Source organism: Chiloscyllium plagiosum, unplaced genomic scaffold (genome assembly GCF_037043375.1).
Source record: "Chiloscyllium plagiosum isolate Xiang-an unplaced genomic scaffold, Cpla_swu_hap1 HiC_scaffold_32, whole genome shotgun sequence".
In the NCBI taxonomy this organism is placed as follows: domain Eukaryota; kingdom Metazoa; phylum Chordata; class Chondrichthyes; order Orectolobiformes; family Hemiscylliidae; genus Chiloscyllium; species Chiloscyllium plagiosum.
Genome location: NW_028270170.1, coordinates 48,893,643 through 48,912,774, shown reverse-complemented (window position 1 = coordinate 48,912,774; position 19,132 = coordinate 48,893,643). Strand labels below are relative to the sequence as shown.

The window sequence follows — 19,132 nt, the reverse complement described above, 5'->3', positions numbered from 1 at the left end:
AAATGTGGCTGCTAACGCACAAATGCAATACACCATGCGCTGGTCTCATTATCTTAAGTTGGTTCCCAATGTAATTCATAGTACTGTCTGGATTGTTCAGTAAATGCAATCCACCTCAGAATCATGTTTAGTGCTGGACACTGTGGACTGATTTTTAGACACGAGCTAGTTGATCACCTTATTGTGCTGCAGAGTTTTGAATAGCTATGTTGTTGAGATGTACAGCTAGCATTTCCTCTAATGTTCTATCCAGCTGCATAGACCTATGAGGATCCATGTCAGTCCTGCGATTGGTGTGATGTCACATAATGCCATGCGCAGAACCTTGGAGCGGCTCCGTACTGAAACCCATGACACAATAAGGTCTATAAGTATATCAGGAATAAAAGAATGACCAGAGTAAGATTCGGGCCAATCAAGGACAGCAGTGGGAAGATCTGCATGGAATCAGAGAAGATAGGCAAAGCGCTAAATGAATATTTTTTGTCAGTATTCACACTGGAAAAAGACAGTGTTGTTGAGGAGAATACTGAGATACTGGCCAGTAGACTAGATGGGATTGAGGTTCACGAGGAAGTGTGAGCAATTCTGGAAAGTGTGAAAGTAGCTAAGTCCTCTGGCCTGGATGGGATTTATCTTTGAATTCTCTGGAAAGCTAGGGAGGAGATTGCAGAGCCTTTAGCTTTGATCTTTATGTCGTCGTTGTCTACAGGAATAGTGCCAGAAGACTGGAGGATAGCAAATGTTTCCTTGTTCAAGAAGAGGAGTAGAGACAATCCTGATAATTATAGTCCAGTGAACCTTTCATCAGTTGTGAGTAAATTGTTGGAAAAGGTTAGAAGAGATAGGATTTATAATCATCTAGAAAGGAATAGTTTGATTAGGGATAGTCAACACGGTTTCGTGAAGAGTAAGTTGTGCCTCACAAACCTTATTGAGTTCTTTGAGAAGGTGACCAAACAGGTGGATGAGGGTAAAGCAGTTGATGTGGCGTATATGGATTTCAGTAAGGCATTTGATAAGGTTCCCCACGGTAGGCTAGTGCAGAAAATACGGAGGCATGGGATTGAGGGTGATTTAGTGGTTTGGATTAGAAATTGGCTAGCTGTAAGAAGACAGAGGGTGGTGGTTGATGGGAAATGCTCATCCTAGAGTTCAGTTACTAGTGGTGTACCGCAAGGATCTGTTTTGGGGCCATTGCTGTTTGTCGTTTTTATAAATGACCTGGATGAGGGTGTAGAAGGATGGGTTAGTAAATTTGCGGACGGAGACTAAAGTCGGTGGAGTTCTGGATAGTGACGAAGGATGTTGTAGATTACAGAGAGACATAGATAAGCTGCAGAGCTGGGCTGAGAGGTGGCAAATGGAGTTTAATACAGAAAAGTGTAAGGTGATTCACTTTGGAAGGAGTAACAGGAATGCAGAGTACTGGGCTAATGGTAAGATTCTTGGGAGTGTAGATGAGCAGAGAGATCTCGGTGTCCATGTACATAGATCCCTGAACATTGCCACCCAGGTTGATAGAGTTGTTAGGAAGGCATACAGTCTGTTAGTTTTTAATTGGTAGAGGGATTGAATTTTGGAGCCATGAGGTCATGTTGCAGTTGTACAAAACTTTGGTGCAGCCACACTTGGAGTATAGTTCAGGTCACCGCATTACAGGAAGGATGTGGAAGCTTTGGAAAGAGTTCAGAGGAGATTTACGTATGGAGGGGGAAGGTCTTATGAGGAAGGGCTGAGGGACTTGAGGCTGTTTTCATTAGAGAGAAGGTGGTTGAGAGGTGACTTAATTGAGACATACAAGATGCTCAGAGGGTTAGATAGGGTGGATAGCGAGAGCCTTTTTCCTCAGATGGTGATGGCTAGCATGAAGGGCCATAGCTTTAAATTGAGGGGCAGATAGATATAGGACAGATGTCAGAGGTAGTTTCTTTACTCAGTAGTAGGGGCATGGAATGCCCAGCTTGCAACAATCACAGAAATTTAAGGGTGCATACATGAGGATCAGTGGTCAGCACAACATCGTGGGGCTGAAGGGCCTGTTCTGTGCTGTACTGTTCTATGTTCTATGTTCTCGTAGTAAACTTGCCAACTTTAAGGGCATTTAAATGGTCATTGGATAAGTATATGGATGAAAATGGAATAGTGTAGGTTAGATGGGCTTCAGGTTGGTTCCACAGGTCAATGCAACATTGAGAGCCAAAGGGCCTGTAATCCCCACTGTAAAGTTCTATGTTCTAAGTAATATGATATAAGTATAATGACTTTTGGCCAGTCAATAGAATCCTGAGATTGTGGAATATGACTTGTTTTCTGCAAAGTAACAGCATGAGGTATGGCTCAATCTTTAAGGCACCTTCCACTTCCACGGTAATCTGAGAAAGACTGGGCACCTTTCAGATCCAAATGACAGCCCTTTCAAGAATTTTCACAAAGTACAGCAAGTGATCGTTTGATCAAGGTAGTCATTATTATACAGGATTGTTTTGATATGCCCTACCTCCACATCAAGCTGACAGACCCAGGTCAGTAGCATCAGCTATGGTGACTTTCCCGACTTCATAAATTCTCAAGGTATCGGAGCAAAATTAGGCCATTCAGCCCATTGAGTCTGCTCTGCCATTCGATCATGCCTGATATGCTCCTCACTCCCATTTTCCTGCCTTCTCCCCATATCCCTTCAACCTATTACCAATTAAAAGTCTGTAACTCCTTAAATTTACTCACTGTCCAAGGATCCACTGCACTTTGGGGTAGCGAATTCCACAGATTCACAATCCTTTGGGGGAAGTAGTTTCTCCTCAACTCTGTTTTAAATTTGCTCCCCGTTATCACAAGGCTACGACCTCTCATCTTAGAATGGCCCATGAGGAAGTACCTGCTGCTCATTTATTTTATCCACACCTTTCATCATCTTGAATACTTCAATGTTATCTCCCCTCATTCTTCTCAATTCCAGAGAGTGTAGGCCTAATCTGTTCAATCTCTCTTCATACGACAAATCCCTCATCTCTGGGATCCATCTAGTGAACCTCCTCTGAACTGCTTCCAATGCCACTACATCTTTCCTCAAATAAAGGGACTAAAACTATGTACAATACTCCAGGTGCGGTCTCACCTGTAGCTTATATAGTTGCAACAATACTTCCTCACCTTTATATTCTATTCCTTTTGCTATAAAATCCAACATTCCATTTGCAATCTTCATTATCTGCTGTACCTGCATGCTAGTTTTCTGTGACTCATGAACAAGGGCAGCCAGATCCCTCTGCACTGAAGCATCCTGTGGTCTCGCCTCATTAAGATAATAGGTCACCTTCCCATTTTTTTCAGCCGAAATGCATGACCTCGCACTTATCCGCGTTAAACTCCAGCTGCCACATTTTGGCCCACCACCCTAATCTGTATATATATCCATTTGCAAAGTTCTTATTTCCTTATTGCAATTTATCGTCCCGCCTATCCAAGTCGTTAAAGTAGATTGTGAATAGCTGGGTCCAAGGGCTGGACACTTTGGCACCCCACTAGTTACATCTCGCCATCCAGAAAAATAAAAAGCTATTTAACACAACCCTGTCTTCTGTTCATCAGCGAGTCACTTATCCAAGCTAATAAACTACCCCTAATCTCATATGATCCAACCTTTCATTTTCCCTTCCAGAAGGAGGTGATATCCCTTGGCTTAAAACCTCTCCCTGAATAACACAGGTGAGAGAGGGTATTGATGAAAAAGCCAGCCTACGTTAATCCATTCTATAGCCATGCCTCTGTCGGTCATAATGTTGCTCTGTTTATTTTGAATCTTTGTGGAGTTCACTGTCTGACTGTGGTATTCTTCTGTCTTACATATCTGTTCAATCTTATTTCAGGAGCGAACATTTTGCGAGACTCTGCGGGGAATGTGAAGCTGGGTGACTTTGGAGCAAGCAAACGTCTGCAGACAATATGCATGTCAGGGACCGGGATCCGCTCAGTCACTGGGACGCCATATTGGATGAGCCCAGAGGTGATCAGTGGTGAAGGTTACGGAAGGAAAGCAGATGTTTGGTAAGGATACATGTCCTAACTATCTGCCCGTTTCAGAAGTCAGATACAGTTCTGGGTGGGTTACTCTTTGGAGGGTCAAAATGGCCTGTTTCCACCCTGGAGGGATTCTATTCTAGTACGAATCTAGAGATCGTAGCCTTTTGGACAATAAATATTTGAAATCCTATCATTCCACGACCAACAGTCTGGGAATCCAAGTCGTAGGCTCCAAGAATCATTAGGGACTGCAAGACGCTATGGTAAATTTATGCTGACTTTAGACCAACCCAATCAGCCCCATTTCCCTGCTCTCTTTACAAGTTTATTTCCCGTAAGAACCTATCTAATTTCCTTTTGAAATCGTTAATTAACTCCACATCCACCACCCACTTAGGCACCAAGTTCTAGTTCATGATCACTCCCAGCACACAGTTCTTCCTGACACCTCTGTCCTTCTGCCCAAAACATCAAATGTGTTCCTTGAATTAAGTAATGGAATTTTTTTTGTCTGTCGTATCTAAACCTGTCGAAATCTTGAATACAGCTATAAAGCCTTCCTCAATCTCCTTTGCTCCCTGGAGAAATGTCTCAGTTTTTCCAATGTAAATAGAAGCTAATATCCCTCTGGTCTAGAACATTTTGATAAATTTGTAGAAGTCTGAATCTGAATTGAATTGTTAAAAATTGAAGAGCAAAAGAGAGGAAGGAAGTTAAAGCAATCACTATCACTACAGAAAATGTAATAGAAAACCGAATGTGTCTGAAGGCTGACAAGTTCCCTTGGATCTGAAGTCCTCTATTCTAGCTATTTAAAAGCTGTTGCATAGATCATGCATTGGTTGTGATTTCTCACTACTTTGAATCTCTCATGAGCATTACTTCATGCTACGGACTTGAGTCCTTCACTGTTGTGTGCATGTTTTATGAGACCAGAGATAATGGAGCAGACAGTTCATATGAAAAATATGTTTTGAAGTTTTTCTGATCTTTGGTTAATAGTATTTACCTTTCATGATGGAAAGGCTGTTTATTTAGGTCAGTGATTTGTAACATATATTCTACCTTTTTTGATATGTCTTACATTATGTAGACTTAAAGTTAGTTCAGTCAGATTTAAAAGACTAGGAATAGTGAATAAACCATCTTCTGGCATATCTGAATCATGTAAATCGTCAGTAGTGTTACTGGGTGAAAGGTAGTCCAGAATCAGTTGGTCTACCATTCATCCTCATTATCCAGAGATCCCTCCTCAAATGTGCAAAAGCATGGATGTTCAGCAAGGATAGATATAGCTGCCATACCCTGTACGATTAGAAAACATGTCAATGTCTAATTTCTCAGCTCATACTTTAAGAGTTGCCACTTGAATAACATGTTGAATGGTGCCAGGAACTTGTGAGACTCAATATTTAGTTGTATTAATCTGTCCTGGTTGATGTGGCTATCTATTTTCTAGAGTTAAAGCGCCACCTATAGGATAGTCTGTTCAAGCTGTAATCAAGTAGCAACTTAACTGTTTTATGGGTTCATAATTTAAAACTTTTCCTTGTATTTAGTGCATGCAATATAAACACACAGGATAGTATTGACAATTGTCCACCTAAATGGATCCTGCACCCAGAATCTGCATGAACAGCATGTTGTTTAATCCTGTAGCATGTTGGTGGCACTTATCCCTCTGAATCAGGGTTCCTGTCCCACTCCAGAGTTGAGCACAGAAATAAAGTCTGACTCTTGCAATGACACTGACAATGCAGTACTGAGGGAATGCTGCACTATTGGGCATCTTTTCAGGTGAGTCATTAAACAAGGCCATCTCTAGCTTTTTAGGTGAATATAAAAAATCCTATGCCATTATTTTGAAGGGCTGCAGTGGAGCTATCCTTGGAATTATGGCAATACTCACTCCTCAGTCAACACCACAAAAAAAACTATGTCACATTGCTGCTTTTTGGAGCTTGCTGTATGTAACTTGGTTGTTGCCTTTCCTATATTACAGTAATGACTTTAAAACATAGAACAGTACAGTACAACACAGGCCCTTCGGCCCTAGATGTTGTGCCGACCTTTTATCCTACTTGCAGATCAGCTAACCGAAATACCCTTCATTGTACTATCTTCCATGTACCTATCCAAGAGTTACTTAAATGTTCCTAATGTCTCTGTCTCCACTACCTCTGCTGGCAGTGCATTCCATGCACCCACCACACACTGTGTAGTACTTTAAAGTACTTAATTGGCTGTAAAGCATTTTGAGGTCTCCTGAATGCATGGTTGGTGCTTTGTAAATGCAAGTTGATTTTCCCATCAGTTAAAAAAGGATTTGTGTTTCAGCAAATTGGACTGAACATGATTTCTAATGCAAAGGTGAGAGGTGATTCACTGAGGACTGTTAGCATATGCTGAATTACAAATCTGTATACTGCATTCAACTTATCGCAGTGCAGTCATGTGCATAAAAGCTTATTTCATTAGCAAGCTGCTACCAGTTTTATTTAAATCAGAAATTAACAGTAGTTTGTACATATGGTGCATGCACAAGTTTTTATTATTTATTTTTGAGATATGAATATAACTTGCGTGGCCTGCCTTTACTGCCCATCCTTATTTGCCTTTGAGAAGGTGTTGGTGAGCGATCTCCTTGAACTGCTGCAATCTATTTGTTAGTGTCAGCACTATGGTTAAGTGTTAAGTTTAATTTTGTCCAAGCTTTCTGTTTGGCTTTTGACTTGCACCCCACTGCACTATGTATTGGATGCAATCAACAAAGCACCCAGAGTCTACGTATCCAACCTTGCTACAAGGCACTGCATTGATTCGGGATGTAGTGGAAGTACTTGCTGCTAAATTCAATCCAATCCCAATGTTTTGCTATCTCATTACTCACTGGGCTGCATAATTTGAATAGCCTCAACACATGGCCATGAAACACACACATTTTTACTTTTCCTTGGGTTAATTGTATAAGTGAATATCATAATATATTTACTTGCCTCGTAAGGCTGGTGAGTGTGTGGCTTTACTGAACTGACTTCGAGAAATATTGATTGCAGGAGAAGAATTGCTCACCTCTTGAATCTTGAGTGGTAGAATAATTTCACAGAAAATGTTTGGTTGGCACATTTGCTTAATTTCCATTGATATTCTTAACTTGTGCAATGTCTTGGTGGATTGGTGGATTCTGATCAGGAGATTCAAACTCTGGCAACCAGTGACGAGAGGTATACTGGCTATTTATAAGTTGGAATTTTCCGATTTCACATGTTCCAGTCCTGGGAGTATAGTAATGATAAAGACAAACCTAAAGGCAGGGAAGTAGACACAGTGCCAAATGATTTTGTTGTTCCAAATGACATTTAATATGTTTGGTGTTTTTGCTGCATTATTAAGAGGAACTTTCCATTTGGTGAAGAGTGTTGATCTAGTGTTGCAGCACTTCAGGCAGGTTCCTCATCTGTCTTCCACAGCTGCTAGCTACATTTTCACATGTGAGCTGGTAGAATACAGCTCTAGATTTTTTTAAATGGTCAATGACCTGTCTAAATTGAACTCAGTCTGGTGTGTGGACTTCTAGTTAGCATTGGATTATTGCAATAATGAATGGTCACTCTTGTCAAATTTATCTCTCTACTGATTTAGATTTCATTGAGTTTAAGTGCTGCTGAAATTCCCTGCAACAGTAGGCGTCCGATTGGAATCTCAATCATTGTCCAAAACTTTAAACGTTTTCTCAGGTTATGAAGTATGGTTTGCATACTGTTATTTTTCCACATGAAAATTATTTAGATTGAAACTTTCAGTGGTTTGAATGGTGGGACAGGCAGTGCTGTTGGTTAATTGGGGACAAGATGTAACTGGATAGTTGGAATCTTCAGGGGCAGGTAATTGGAGCTAACGAGGACTGCACACAGTTGGTTGGCTAGATTTCTTAGAGACTGGAACTATTTGGATGCTGGGGCATATCGAATATTCAGAGATTCAGCTTACTTGATTAGTTGGAGTTGATTGAGGCTCTAACATTTTTTAAATTCTGATTAAAGGTCATCGACCTAAAACATAATTCAGTTTCTGTCTCCACAAATGCTGCTTGACCTGCTGAATATTTCCATTTTCTGATGTTTTGATTTCTTTGTTAATTCTGTGCTTTCCTTATTGACAGCGCTGTGACTCCAACCTAATTACAATTTGCCAATCTACTTGCCTTTGTTTAGGAGCCTGGGATGTACGGTGGTGGAGATGCTCACAGAGAAACCTCCCTGGGCTGAGTATGAAGCTATGGCTGCCATTTTCAAAATTGCCACTCAGCCAACAAACCCCCAGCTGCCATCTCACATTTCAGATCACTGCAGGGACTTCCTGAAGAAAATATTTGTGGATGCAAAGCAAAGACCATCAGCAGAGGAACTGTTCAGAAATCCATTTGTCCAGTTAATTCACTGATGGAGGTAGCTTGCTTGGAAGCTGGAAATATCTTAATAATAGTATTTTGTTTAAAACTGTCTAAAAGGTTATTATACCTAGTGTTCCATTCAGTAAGTATACTCAGTAACACCAATTACATGAGTGCCTGTACCCAAGGCAACAGTTTAGTCCTGTGGTATAGGGAAATGCTGAAAATAGCTGGACAAATACACAATTCTCAATGCATTTACAGACAACATCGAAAGTTTCTTCAGAAGGTCTCATCTCAACACATACGCCATCAACTGGACAGAGTGCAGTATTTCCACAGACCCTGGAACACTCCATGAAAACAGCTTGTTGTTACACAGAACAAGAGATTTCAAACATTATGCAAAACATGGTTTACTCTCATGCAAAATGGAAGGAATGCAGCTTTTTTGGGAACGCATATATTGTATTTTTACTCCCAAAATTCAAAAGCGGCCTTGGCGACATTCTATTTAGTTTTCTCCATCTGTCTATTTTCATACACATTGGAGGCAAGGTTTTGTACAAGAAGCTGTGCTTAAATAATTCTAGTGAGGTCAGAGATACAGGCTGCCAGCTTTCCACCTCACCTGTTTCTATCAAGCTGATGCTTCAACCCGGAATGGGGGTGTGTGTGTGTGTGTGAGTGAGTGAGTGAGACAGACAGACTGACTGCATGTGTAAGTACATATACATCTACTGTTTACCAAAGTCTAATCATTTGTTTTTTGCAACCTTGAATTTCCTACTCAGTAAGACAAGATCCATATCAAGGCAAACGGTAATGTGGCTACCTTATTTAATGCCTGGTAACTGGTTCTGGTGATGGAACGTGCAAGTTCCAATGTACTTTTAACAAGGCAGCCAGTGACCATGTTATGGAGGGGAAACAAGAGGGAAGACAAATGTCACTTTTCATTTGTTTCGTGTTTTAAAGGTGCTAGTTCTCACAACTGAAGCAAAGAGGTGCACTCTCCCAACTGCACCATATGCCTTTAGGTTTGTTATATAAAACAAATGCAAGTTTCCTATTTGCTAAATGTTAGTATTCTGCCAGTGAATCTTCAGTTCAACAAAGTAATGACACTGAAATTAACTCAAGATCTTATGTGAATAATTGCATATATCAGTAGAGAGACATGTTCATTCAGAATTGCCTTTCCATGTGACTCAGCCACTTTGGAATTAGCAGGGTTTTGGCAAATCCTTGGTATCTGCAGCCAGTGATGGGCAACACCTCTTTGTGCAATTGACTTAGCATTACAGTTTTACATTGAGACTTTCCACAACACAGCTGAACACACAGCCATCAAATCGCACAAACAGTGCTGTCAGATTGTACCAGTGTTTTTAATGTTCCATGGAGGTTCTTGGTTATGGCCTCACTTACACTGTCAGTTGAAACTGGTAAACCCTGATGTGTGCTGGCAAGAACTGTTCCAGCAGTACTTGTTCAGAGTATTGTTAATGGCACTGCCACTCTACACCTATCATGCTACAAATGGGTGCCTGACGTTTTTCTTTGTTGCTAGCCTGCTGCCTGTTTTTTGACAAAGTTAAAAATCACGCAAACCAGATTATTGTCCAACAGGTTTATTTGGAAGCACTAAGTTTATTTTGGAACGCTGCTCCTTCATCATATAGTGCTTCCAAACACCGGCTCCTCCAATCATCTGCTTTTTGATACAGTTGATGACTTCTGGTCATGAATACCATACTTTGGCCATATAAAAATAAAGTGGTATTGACAATTTAAGACACACGTCACAATGGAGGACAGCAGGGGCTATGATGATCAATGTTGCTCATTGTGGTCTTACATTTTTTGTTTAGTGTGACAATACACCAGATCAAAACTCCGTCCCACCACACATCGGCTGCCATTTAGCTAACTTGTTAAACATGTTTTTACTTCAGAAGTCTTCATTTAAACTAATGCTGGCCACAGCTGTAGCTCCATTCCCCCACCTTATTGCACAGACAATCCCAGACATCCTCAAAATGATGCAATGGAGGTATTGCCCATCGTTTGTATCCAGTACTATCACTAAGTTAAAGAACAAAGGGACAAAGATATATGTTCGGTAAAGGCTTAATGCCAACTGCTTTCAGCTCTGTGAAGATGCACTTTCTTGAATGTATTTTGTACTGAACTTATTTTTTAACTTCCTCTTTGCTGATGTAATTTATGCCTCTTTATACTTTTATTTTATTTTTTATTTATACCAGAAATGCTATTTGATGGTTTTATATATATATTTATATATAAGACTTGAGACTGTTGCATAAATCTAATGCAAATACAGTGCCTTTAAGGAAAAGCAGCTGGTTTTGCAGCAGTTGGTGGGAGATTTTGAGTACCATTCTGTGCTGCCCAGTGCATCGTGCAGAGATGCATGTATTCCACCATCCTTACGTGACTGGTCATAATGTAATTGTTGTTAACAGCATTGAAGTTGTTGCCTTCAACCAGATGATCACTTTTATTTAATGTTTCTCATGAGATGATCCACCACATTGCTGAGGATTTGGAGTCAGATTTAAGCCACATCATGTAGGGAGTGCAGATTTCCTTCTTAGAAGGACATTGGTGAACTCAGTGGGCTTTTGCAACAATAGTTTTAAATGATTGTTACTGAGACTAACTTTATACTCAAATTTATTTATTAACATTCGACAAGATTCTATGGTGGGATTGGTACTTGTGTCTCCAGAGCATTAACCTGAGCATCTGAATTGGGGAGGGAAGACCTAGTCGTATTATTACTGAGCTCTAAATCCTGAGACCCAGGTACTGTTCTAGGGACCTGGGTTCGAATCCTGCTGTGGCGAATGGTGGAATTTGGACTGAATAAGAGTCCGGGATTAAGAGTCTAATGATGACCATTGCTGATTATCAGAAAAATCCGTCTCGTAGAAACATAGAGATATACAACACAAAGAGATGCTTCAGTCCAACTCATCCATGCCAACCAGATATCCTATATGAATCTAGTTCCATTTGCCAGCATTTAGCCTATATCCCTCGAAACCCGTTCAGATGCCTTTTTAAGTGTTGTATTTGTACCAGTCACCCCTCAACCCCTGACACTCCAGGGAAAACAGCCCCAGCCTATTCAGCCTCTCCCTATATCTCAAACCCTCCCACCCTGGCAACACCCTTGTAAATCTTTTTTGAACCCTTTCAAGTTTCACAACATCCTTCCGATAGGATGGAGACCAGAATTGCACTCAATATTCCAATAGGAGCCTAGTCAATGTCCTTACAACTACAACATGACCTCCCAACTTCAATACTCAATGCTCTGACCAATAAAGGCAAGCATACCAAAATCCGCCTTCACGATTCTATCTACCTACGACTCCACTTTCAAGGAGCTATGAACCTGCACTCCAAGGTCTCTTCATTCAGATACACTCCCCACTTGCCATTCAAAAAGATTCTGGGTTATCGAAGATGGAGGGCAGGAAAAAATATGGCTGTAAGAACTGTTTTTCTTTAGCTATTTTCTGTGTGGCAGTTGATTTCCTCGAATTCTAGGAGCAGTAATTACTGTTTTATAAGCTGTTGTGTTGTTTTGGAACTTTGGAGTGGGGAGATCAAAGCAATGGCACTTTAAAAAGGAGGAAGGGAGGCAGAGGCAGTGATTCAAACTGAGAAAGAAACCAGCCTGAGACATCTGGTTCACTAATGTCCTTTCGGGAAGGAAACTACCATCTTTACCTGGTCTAGCCTACATGTGACTCCAAATCTACAGCAATGTGATTGACTCTTAACTGCCCTCTGGGCAATAAATGCTGGTCTAGCTAGTGACACTCACATCCCTTATTGAACTTTTTAAAAATCTTGTCTGTTTACACTATGCGACTGTTTCCATATTGTTAATTGTCTACCTGCTTTGTCAGGTGAGTGGTTCTCATGTTTTGTGAGGAATCAGTGACATAACTCCCACTTCATTCTCTATTCCCTTCAGCGACTGTTCCTTCTAACATCTCACCCTCGTGCTCTGTAATCCTCTTCCTAAATTTCTCACCTTTAACACATCTCTGCCCACTTCTCCAAATCCCTCAAAAACTTCATTTGTAGTTTTGATCTATTCTCTTGACAAATCCTTTCCTCTTCTTTCCAAACACACTCCCCCACTCATTTCAATTAAAACTCCCTCTTGGTGTGGAGTTGTGACTATGATTAGATACTACATTAGTTTGCAGATGGAATGGTTGGGTATATTGTGAGAAAATGTGTACCATTAGCACCTCAAAGACTAGTAAAAGCTACTGTTTCCAGTTCTTCCATTTATTTTCCTGAGTTCAAAAAGAAATTGGAATTGGGAGTATTACTGATATATCCAGGTTTTCAGACAGTCTTGAAAATTGTGTTCCTGTAACAGTCAACAGCTGTTGGCAGGAAGGAGGAAGGGGAAAGTGATTCATCCTGGTACTGGGCTGCACAGAAATTCTCCACAAAGTCTTCAATCACAGACATGGCAGAGAGCCCTCTGTCACTCCGAGAGAAGTGCTAAAGGCTTGCAGTGCAGAGCCACTCCAATAGGTTGTGTTTTTAAAGTAAAGCCGGATCATTTTTTCATATTTTTAAAAGGGAAAATAGTTTTACACAGACCTTTTTTTCAGATGACAATTTTTCAGAGTACTTGAATGTTTTGTTTGAAATGAAAGGAAACCAAGATTGGTCTAGCTTCCTTTGACCTGTTGGCTCCAATTCCTCTCTAACAATTGTTCCATACTGAGTTTCTATCTGTATTCAATGAGACAAATGTTCAACGTCCAAGTACTACTACATAGAAGCTGCCTCTGACAGGGCGCAGTGAACAGCAAACCTTCCCAGGACCAAACTTTGAACTACATCTTTGAACACTTGCATTGCCTTGGGTTCGCCAGCAATTAGGAATGATCATTAATGTCTGTCAGACATTGTGGACTTGACCTGATTTATTCTTGTTTTTGGTGACATCAAAAATTGCAGTTGGCAGCTTTAGGATAGGCTTAGACTGACAGGTTGAAATATTGGTCCGCTGACCAACTGAGAACAAACACGTTTGCCAATGTTCGGAGATTTAGGGATTCATTTACCACCACCCCCCGCCCCCCCCCCCCTCAACCACCACCATTAACCCCTACTCCCTTCACCAATCCTTTTATATTCCATGCCTCAATTAGTGTTGGGCATTTGCTGAAGGCAGTGTTTGTTGATCATGCAGTGGTAAAGTCTGAGATTTAAACCTGCTGGACCACTTTTCTTTAAGCTATTTCTGTAGGTGGTGTGGTGCACTGCAGTGCTGGTTAGGGGAGTCTCCGCATGCACAGTTTCCTATTAAGTGTGCACCTGTGGGAATGGGCTTAGCAGAAGCTGCTCCTTCCACACATACATTGAGGAGTTGGGCAGAGTCACTTCACAAAATCTCTTGCGCACATAGCTTAGCAAAGACTCTGCAGAGATGTGGATGAGGGATATCAAATCTGTCCTGGCAGCCAGGCATTGTGTAACCTGGCAAAACAGAAATAAAGATTAACCTGTACAGCTGTTGAAATGGTTACTTCTCGATGTGAAATGATCAAAATCTGTAACGTCACAGTGCAGGTATCGTATAACTGCAAATGTAGGAAGAGACGATGTGTCTTCATGACAGGCTAATTCCTTTCTAACAGTTATTTGAATTATCTGTTGAATGTTTTAATACCAAAAGTGCCCTGGTCTCCATCAAGCCTTTAAGCTAATGCCCAAATATACAGTCACATAACCAAAGACATTACTATACTGATGAGCCTAGAACATTTTGAATGACATGTCATGTGTCTTTCGCTTCCTCCAGTTTCCCCAACCAATGCAGCAAGCAAAGAATGGGTGAGGGTCTCTGCTCACATGTACTAATCATCATTGAAAGTGCAGACTACTCACTGGAAAGTGTTGATGGACTAGTTTGTGTGAGCCACCAACCCCCGCCTGCACTTAACAGTTGAGGCCAAGATCAGGAGCATGAAAATTGCTTCAGCCAAATCTTTCAGCCAAATGTGCATCCACACCTGAAATGGAAACAAATTTGGACATACTTGCATCATCAAGTTGATGTGTAGGAAATGAATGGGAGAGAGTTGACTCTCCAAAATGTGCCAGAGTTCCGGTGCACGTCAGTATGTGTTGAAAGTACCAGCACACATTTAACAAACTTGTATATGCTTTTTACTGCTTTACAGAGGGGGGGGGACCAAATTATATATCATACAACCTCTCTTGGGTAAAACTGCTCCATGATGTCCTCATTTTATACAGCTGGCACCTTGGTTGCAGAAACAAAAAATAAACACTGTCAAATTCTAGATCTATTTAATACTATTTGCAAATGTTACAAACTGAGTATTGTTTGTTGGAAAGAGACCTTTGCATATTGCAGACTCCCAGGCTGGAGAAAGATTGCCATAGTTTGACACTTTGGTGTATATAATTTTATATTTGTTTTGCAGAATATATGCTTGTACAGTTCTATATATTTGTACTATGAAGTGCCACAATGCAGTGATTTGCTGCAGCTTTTACGGTCTAGACTCTCAGCCTTTTACGGGCTGAAGGAATTCGTACAGTCATTCAAGCGACGGTCAAAATTGTGGGTCATCTGAAGTGTACTACCTTCCATTGGGATGGCTAGGTGTGTGCTCATATCCTCTCCTGTCATAGTTGGGGGGTGGTTGTGCTTTTCTGTGGGGAGCACAAATTACAAACTAGAAAGAAAATCCCCAATCGCTCACATTTTTACAGCACTTCAGCTGGTGTCATCATGTCTTTGAAGAGGTTGAAGTAATAGTAAGACTCAAGAGTCACCAGCCTGTTGCAATATATCTCTGCTGTATCCAAATACATCATACCTCAGCTTTCTAACAGATGCTCCCAGTCCCCAAATCACCTTGAGCCGAGATGGCATTAGTTGGAAAGAGGCAAGAAAGAATTTTATTCTCGTAGTAGGTTCTGTCGTATTTGCTAATCCAAACTTGTAGCCAATTACAGAGGCAGTTTAATCCATGAAATAGCAGTGTGTGTGTGGGACAGTTTAAGCTTTCTTTCATTGCTTTTATTTTGGGATTATTTGCAGGAATTTTGCTCCATATCAGACTAGTCTTGTTGTTTTACCTATTCCCATCAGGAGCAACATAGGTTTCAGTGCAAAGACAGTCTGAAGCTTTAAAACTTTACCCATCCCATTGGATTAACCTGTTGCCAAATTGTCCGTTTATCTAACCCCAGTGTAAAGTTGGACTCAGCTCTTGTACAAGTGGGAGCATAACATCTAAAATAGCCAAGGACACGTAACCAGGTAGTCCTACACATTAAGACTGCTTTGTGACTGTTAAGCACATGAAATTGGCATTTGCAAAGCTCTCCTGTATCTCCAATTGACTTTCAGAACTAGCCACCACCCCACTTCTCAACTTCCAATTCAGTCAGTCATTGAGAGATTTGGGTGACGGATATTTGCAGCTCACCATCCAAATGCAAGTCTCAACCTGTAGGTATGCACTTTGTCGAAGGGAGCTTGGCCTCGTGCTGGTCTCATTGAGTGTGCATTTTCCCTTTTGTACTATTCCTACAGCGTGAACTGCAAACCATGCTGTTATAGCTTCTTTCTCCCCACATGGTTTCCAAAAAGAACTGTCCAAACAGTTGTGTTGTAGTTAGCCAGCAGGAAAAAGTTGTATCCAGTGTGATGTTCCTGAGCAGTATCCTAATTAGGATGCAGGAGATCGTTGAAAAGTAAAACAACAGAAAATGCCAGACCAGACCTGCACTAGGTCTTTTTGGTTTCTGATCAAGGAAATCCTTTAATCAGAGAACTGGTCACTGACACCTGGATCAAGGGTTTTCTGATTTGCTACACTCACCCAATGGGGTTGGGAAAGACTTTGTTTTTCACCAAAATACCCCAGATCTCTCATGCTGAGCTGCTGGAATATGATTGCATACAGGTTGGTAACTCACCATCTGTAGCCATAAGTATGACTCACATTACAGCAAATGTATGTTTAGTATTTGTTTTTAAGCAAAAATGCTTTCTGCATACTAATATATGCACTACATACACTAATGCAGTTTATTTTGATAAGCTCTTACATTCAGCATTTAAATGACTGTATAAATTGAACAGTATTCTGTATTGGTGTAATATAGTTTTTATGTTCTATTCCTTGATTACAGTATTTTATACAATTGTTTATTGATCCTTGTATGTAGCACTACATATGTTTTTAAAAGTTTTGCAAATATAGGAAAAAATATAAAAACATAACCTGTTGTTCTTTACTAATAAAGCCTTCTGCTTTATAGCGTAGCTTTACTTGCTCTGCCTTGTACAGTGGCATTCAAAGTAATCAGTTCATTCCCAGCCCCCTCACAGCTCAGGATTCCATGACCTCCTGTCTGCAGCCAGCGAAGGCAATAAAACGTTAGTAGGAAACAAAGTTATCCCAGGTTTATGGCAAGTGGAAATTCCCTTTCCACCTGACTCAAACATTTAACGTGGCGCAGCTATTCATATTGTAACAAACCAAAATAGAAATTGCCAGAGACACTCAGTAGATTTGGCAGCAATGTGGAGTAAAAAACATAGCTAAAATTTTAAGTCCAGTGACCCTCCTTCCTTTCTGAAGTTTTGGATCCCTTATCTAAGGAGTATCACCCTTGCCTGAGAAGGAGAGCAATAGATTTGCAAGATTAATCCCTAGGGTGGTGGGATTGTCCTTGGAGGAGAAATTCAGGAGACGGGGGCTGTATTCCATCTGTGACCTCATTGAAATTTACGGAATTCTTACAGGGTGGATGTTTGTATTTAATTTATTATTGCCACGTACTGAAGGACAATGAAAAAAACCTGTTTTGAGGTATAGAGAAAGATCATTTCTAATGTATGAGAGGTCTGTTTGTAAGTCCAGTAATAGCTGGAGAGAAGCCGTTCTTTAATCTGTTGGTATTTGTTTCCAAACTTTTGTATTTTCAGCCCAATGGAAGAGAGTAAAACAGGGTGGGGAGGAGTCTTTCATTATGTTGGCTGCTTTTTCGAGGCACTAAGTAGTGTAGATGGAGTCATTGGAAGGAAGGCTGATTTTCATGGTGCACTGTGACTGTGTTCACTTCTCTCTAATTTCTTGCAGTAGGATGTTTCCTCTAGCCAGTGAGACTAAAGCCAGGGGATGTAATGTCAGGGCATTTGAAACTGAGATAAGGTGGAACCTCTTCAGTAAGAGGGAAGTGAATTTTTGGAATTCTTTATCCCAGAGGCTCATAAAAGCTCAATCATTGAGCATTTTCAAGACAGAAATCTGTAGGATTCTTCAGATTAATGATATCAGAGATATAATGGAGGAAGCCAGCATTCAGGTAGGTGATTAGCCGTGATTTAATTGAATGGCAAAGCAGGCTGAATGGTCTTCGTTCCTATGTATGTTGTCAGTCACTTCGTTTTCTCTCATTTTTAGGTTCCTCTATTTGCCCCCTCACTGATTTTCCTTGTTTCAACCTTCTCCGTTGCCTGTTACAAAGACTTAGTTATCTTTTTAACTTGCAGTCACACGTTACTTCAACAAAAATGTAGTTAACAAATTCATCAGAAGTATTAAGCCAATTACAATATTTTATTGACTGAAAGGAGGATCAAGTTATGACTTTTTAACTATGAAAAAGATGGAAGAGTATATGATTTACAGTCCTTGGATGTTCTAGAGGTAATAGGTTTTAACCTGAGACCTCTGTTTGTTAGGAATATCCTGGATCAGTAGCAATTGACTATGACAATTATCTTTAAATTTTAGGTGTTCAAATGTTTCTCTTGCTTTATCACTGTTCTTTGTCTTTCAAGAGCTAAGAGAGAGACTTGTCAAGTTATAGTTACAAATCTATCTGTGCTAAAGGAACAGCAGCTTGAAATAATTGTAGCTTGTGTTCCATGTCTGAGTTACTTGTTTACAATCTGGTTAATCACAGGTTTCGTTTTTGAAAAATTCTCTACCTGTGAACTTTCCATAAAGGTGGTACAGATCTTGTTTCAGTCTCCTGTCGGTCCATGAAATTCCCAGCGTATAACTCACATGGCGGCAATTGAAATGTGATCATTTGTATTTTACCGCGATAAGACCGTAAGATAGTGGAGCAGATTTGGGCCATTCAGCCCATTGAGTCTGTTCGGCCATTCAGTCATGGCTGATTTGTTTCTCAACCTCATTCTCCTGCCTTCACCCCATGATTCTTGCCTGACCTGTCTCTGTCCTAAAGCCACTCAATTACTTGACCTCCACAGCCCTCTGTGGCAATGAGTTCCACAGATTCACCATCCTCTGGCCGAAGAAATTCCTCCTCATCTCAGTAAAGGGTCATCCTTTCACACTGAGACTGTGCCCTCAGTTCCTAGACTGACAAATGGAAACATCTCTATCATGAAATATTTTTTCATACCAAGCTTTCCCTACGTGAAAACAGCATGAAAATTCTGATTAATCAGGATCAAGGATGTCTCAGAGAGGGTGCAGAATGTTCTCACGGGGGAGAGGGGCCAACAGGAGGTCATTGTCCACATTGGAACCAACAGCATAGGAAGGGAAAAGGTTGAGATTCTGAAGGCGTTACAGAGTTAGGCAGGAATTTAAAAAGGAGGTCCGCGAGAGTAGTAATATCTGA

The 19,132-nt window shown here is 40.7% G+C and overlaps 1 protein-coding gene across 1 annotated transcript in view; it reads left to right on the top strand.

Moving 5' to 3' along the window:
• The window catches only part of map3k3 (mitogen-activated protein kinase kinase kinase 3), a 158,650-nt gene extending 141,899 nt beyond the window's left edge, over nt 1–16,751 (top strand). Inside the window, exons 16-17 of the mRNA XM_043675368.2 lie at nt 3,870–4,047; nt 8,238–16,751. Coding sequence (XP_043531303.1) covers nt 3,870–4,047; nt 8,238–8,466 — 407 coding nt within the window. The 3' untranslated portion in view covers nt 8,467–16,751. The remainder of the gene's footprint in view (nt 1–3,869; nt 4,048–8,237) is intronic.
• The last annotated feature ends 2,381 nt before the right edge of the window (nt 16,752–19,132 follow it).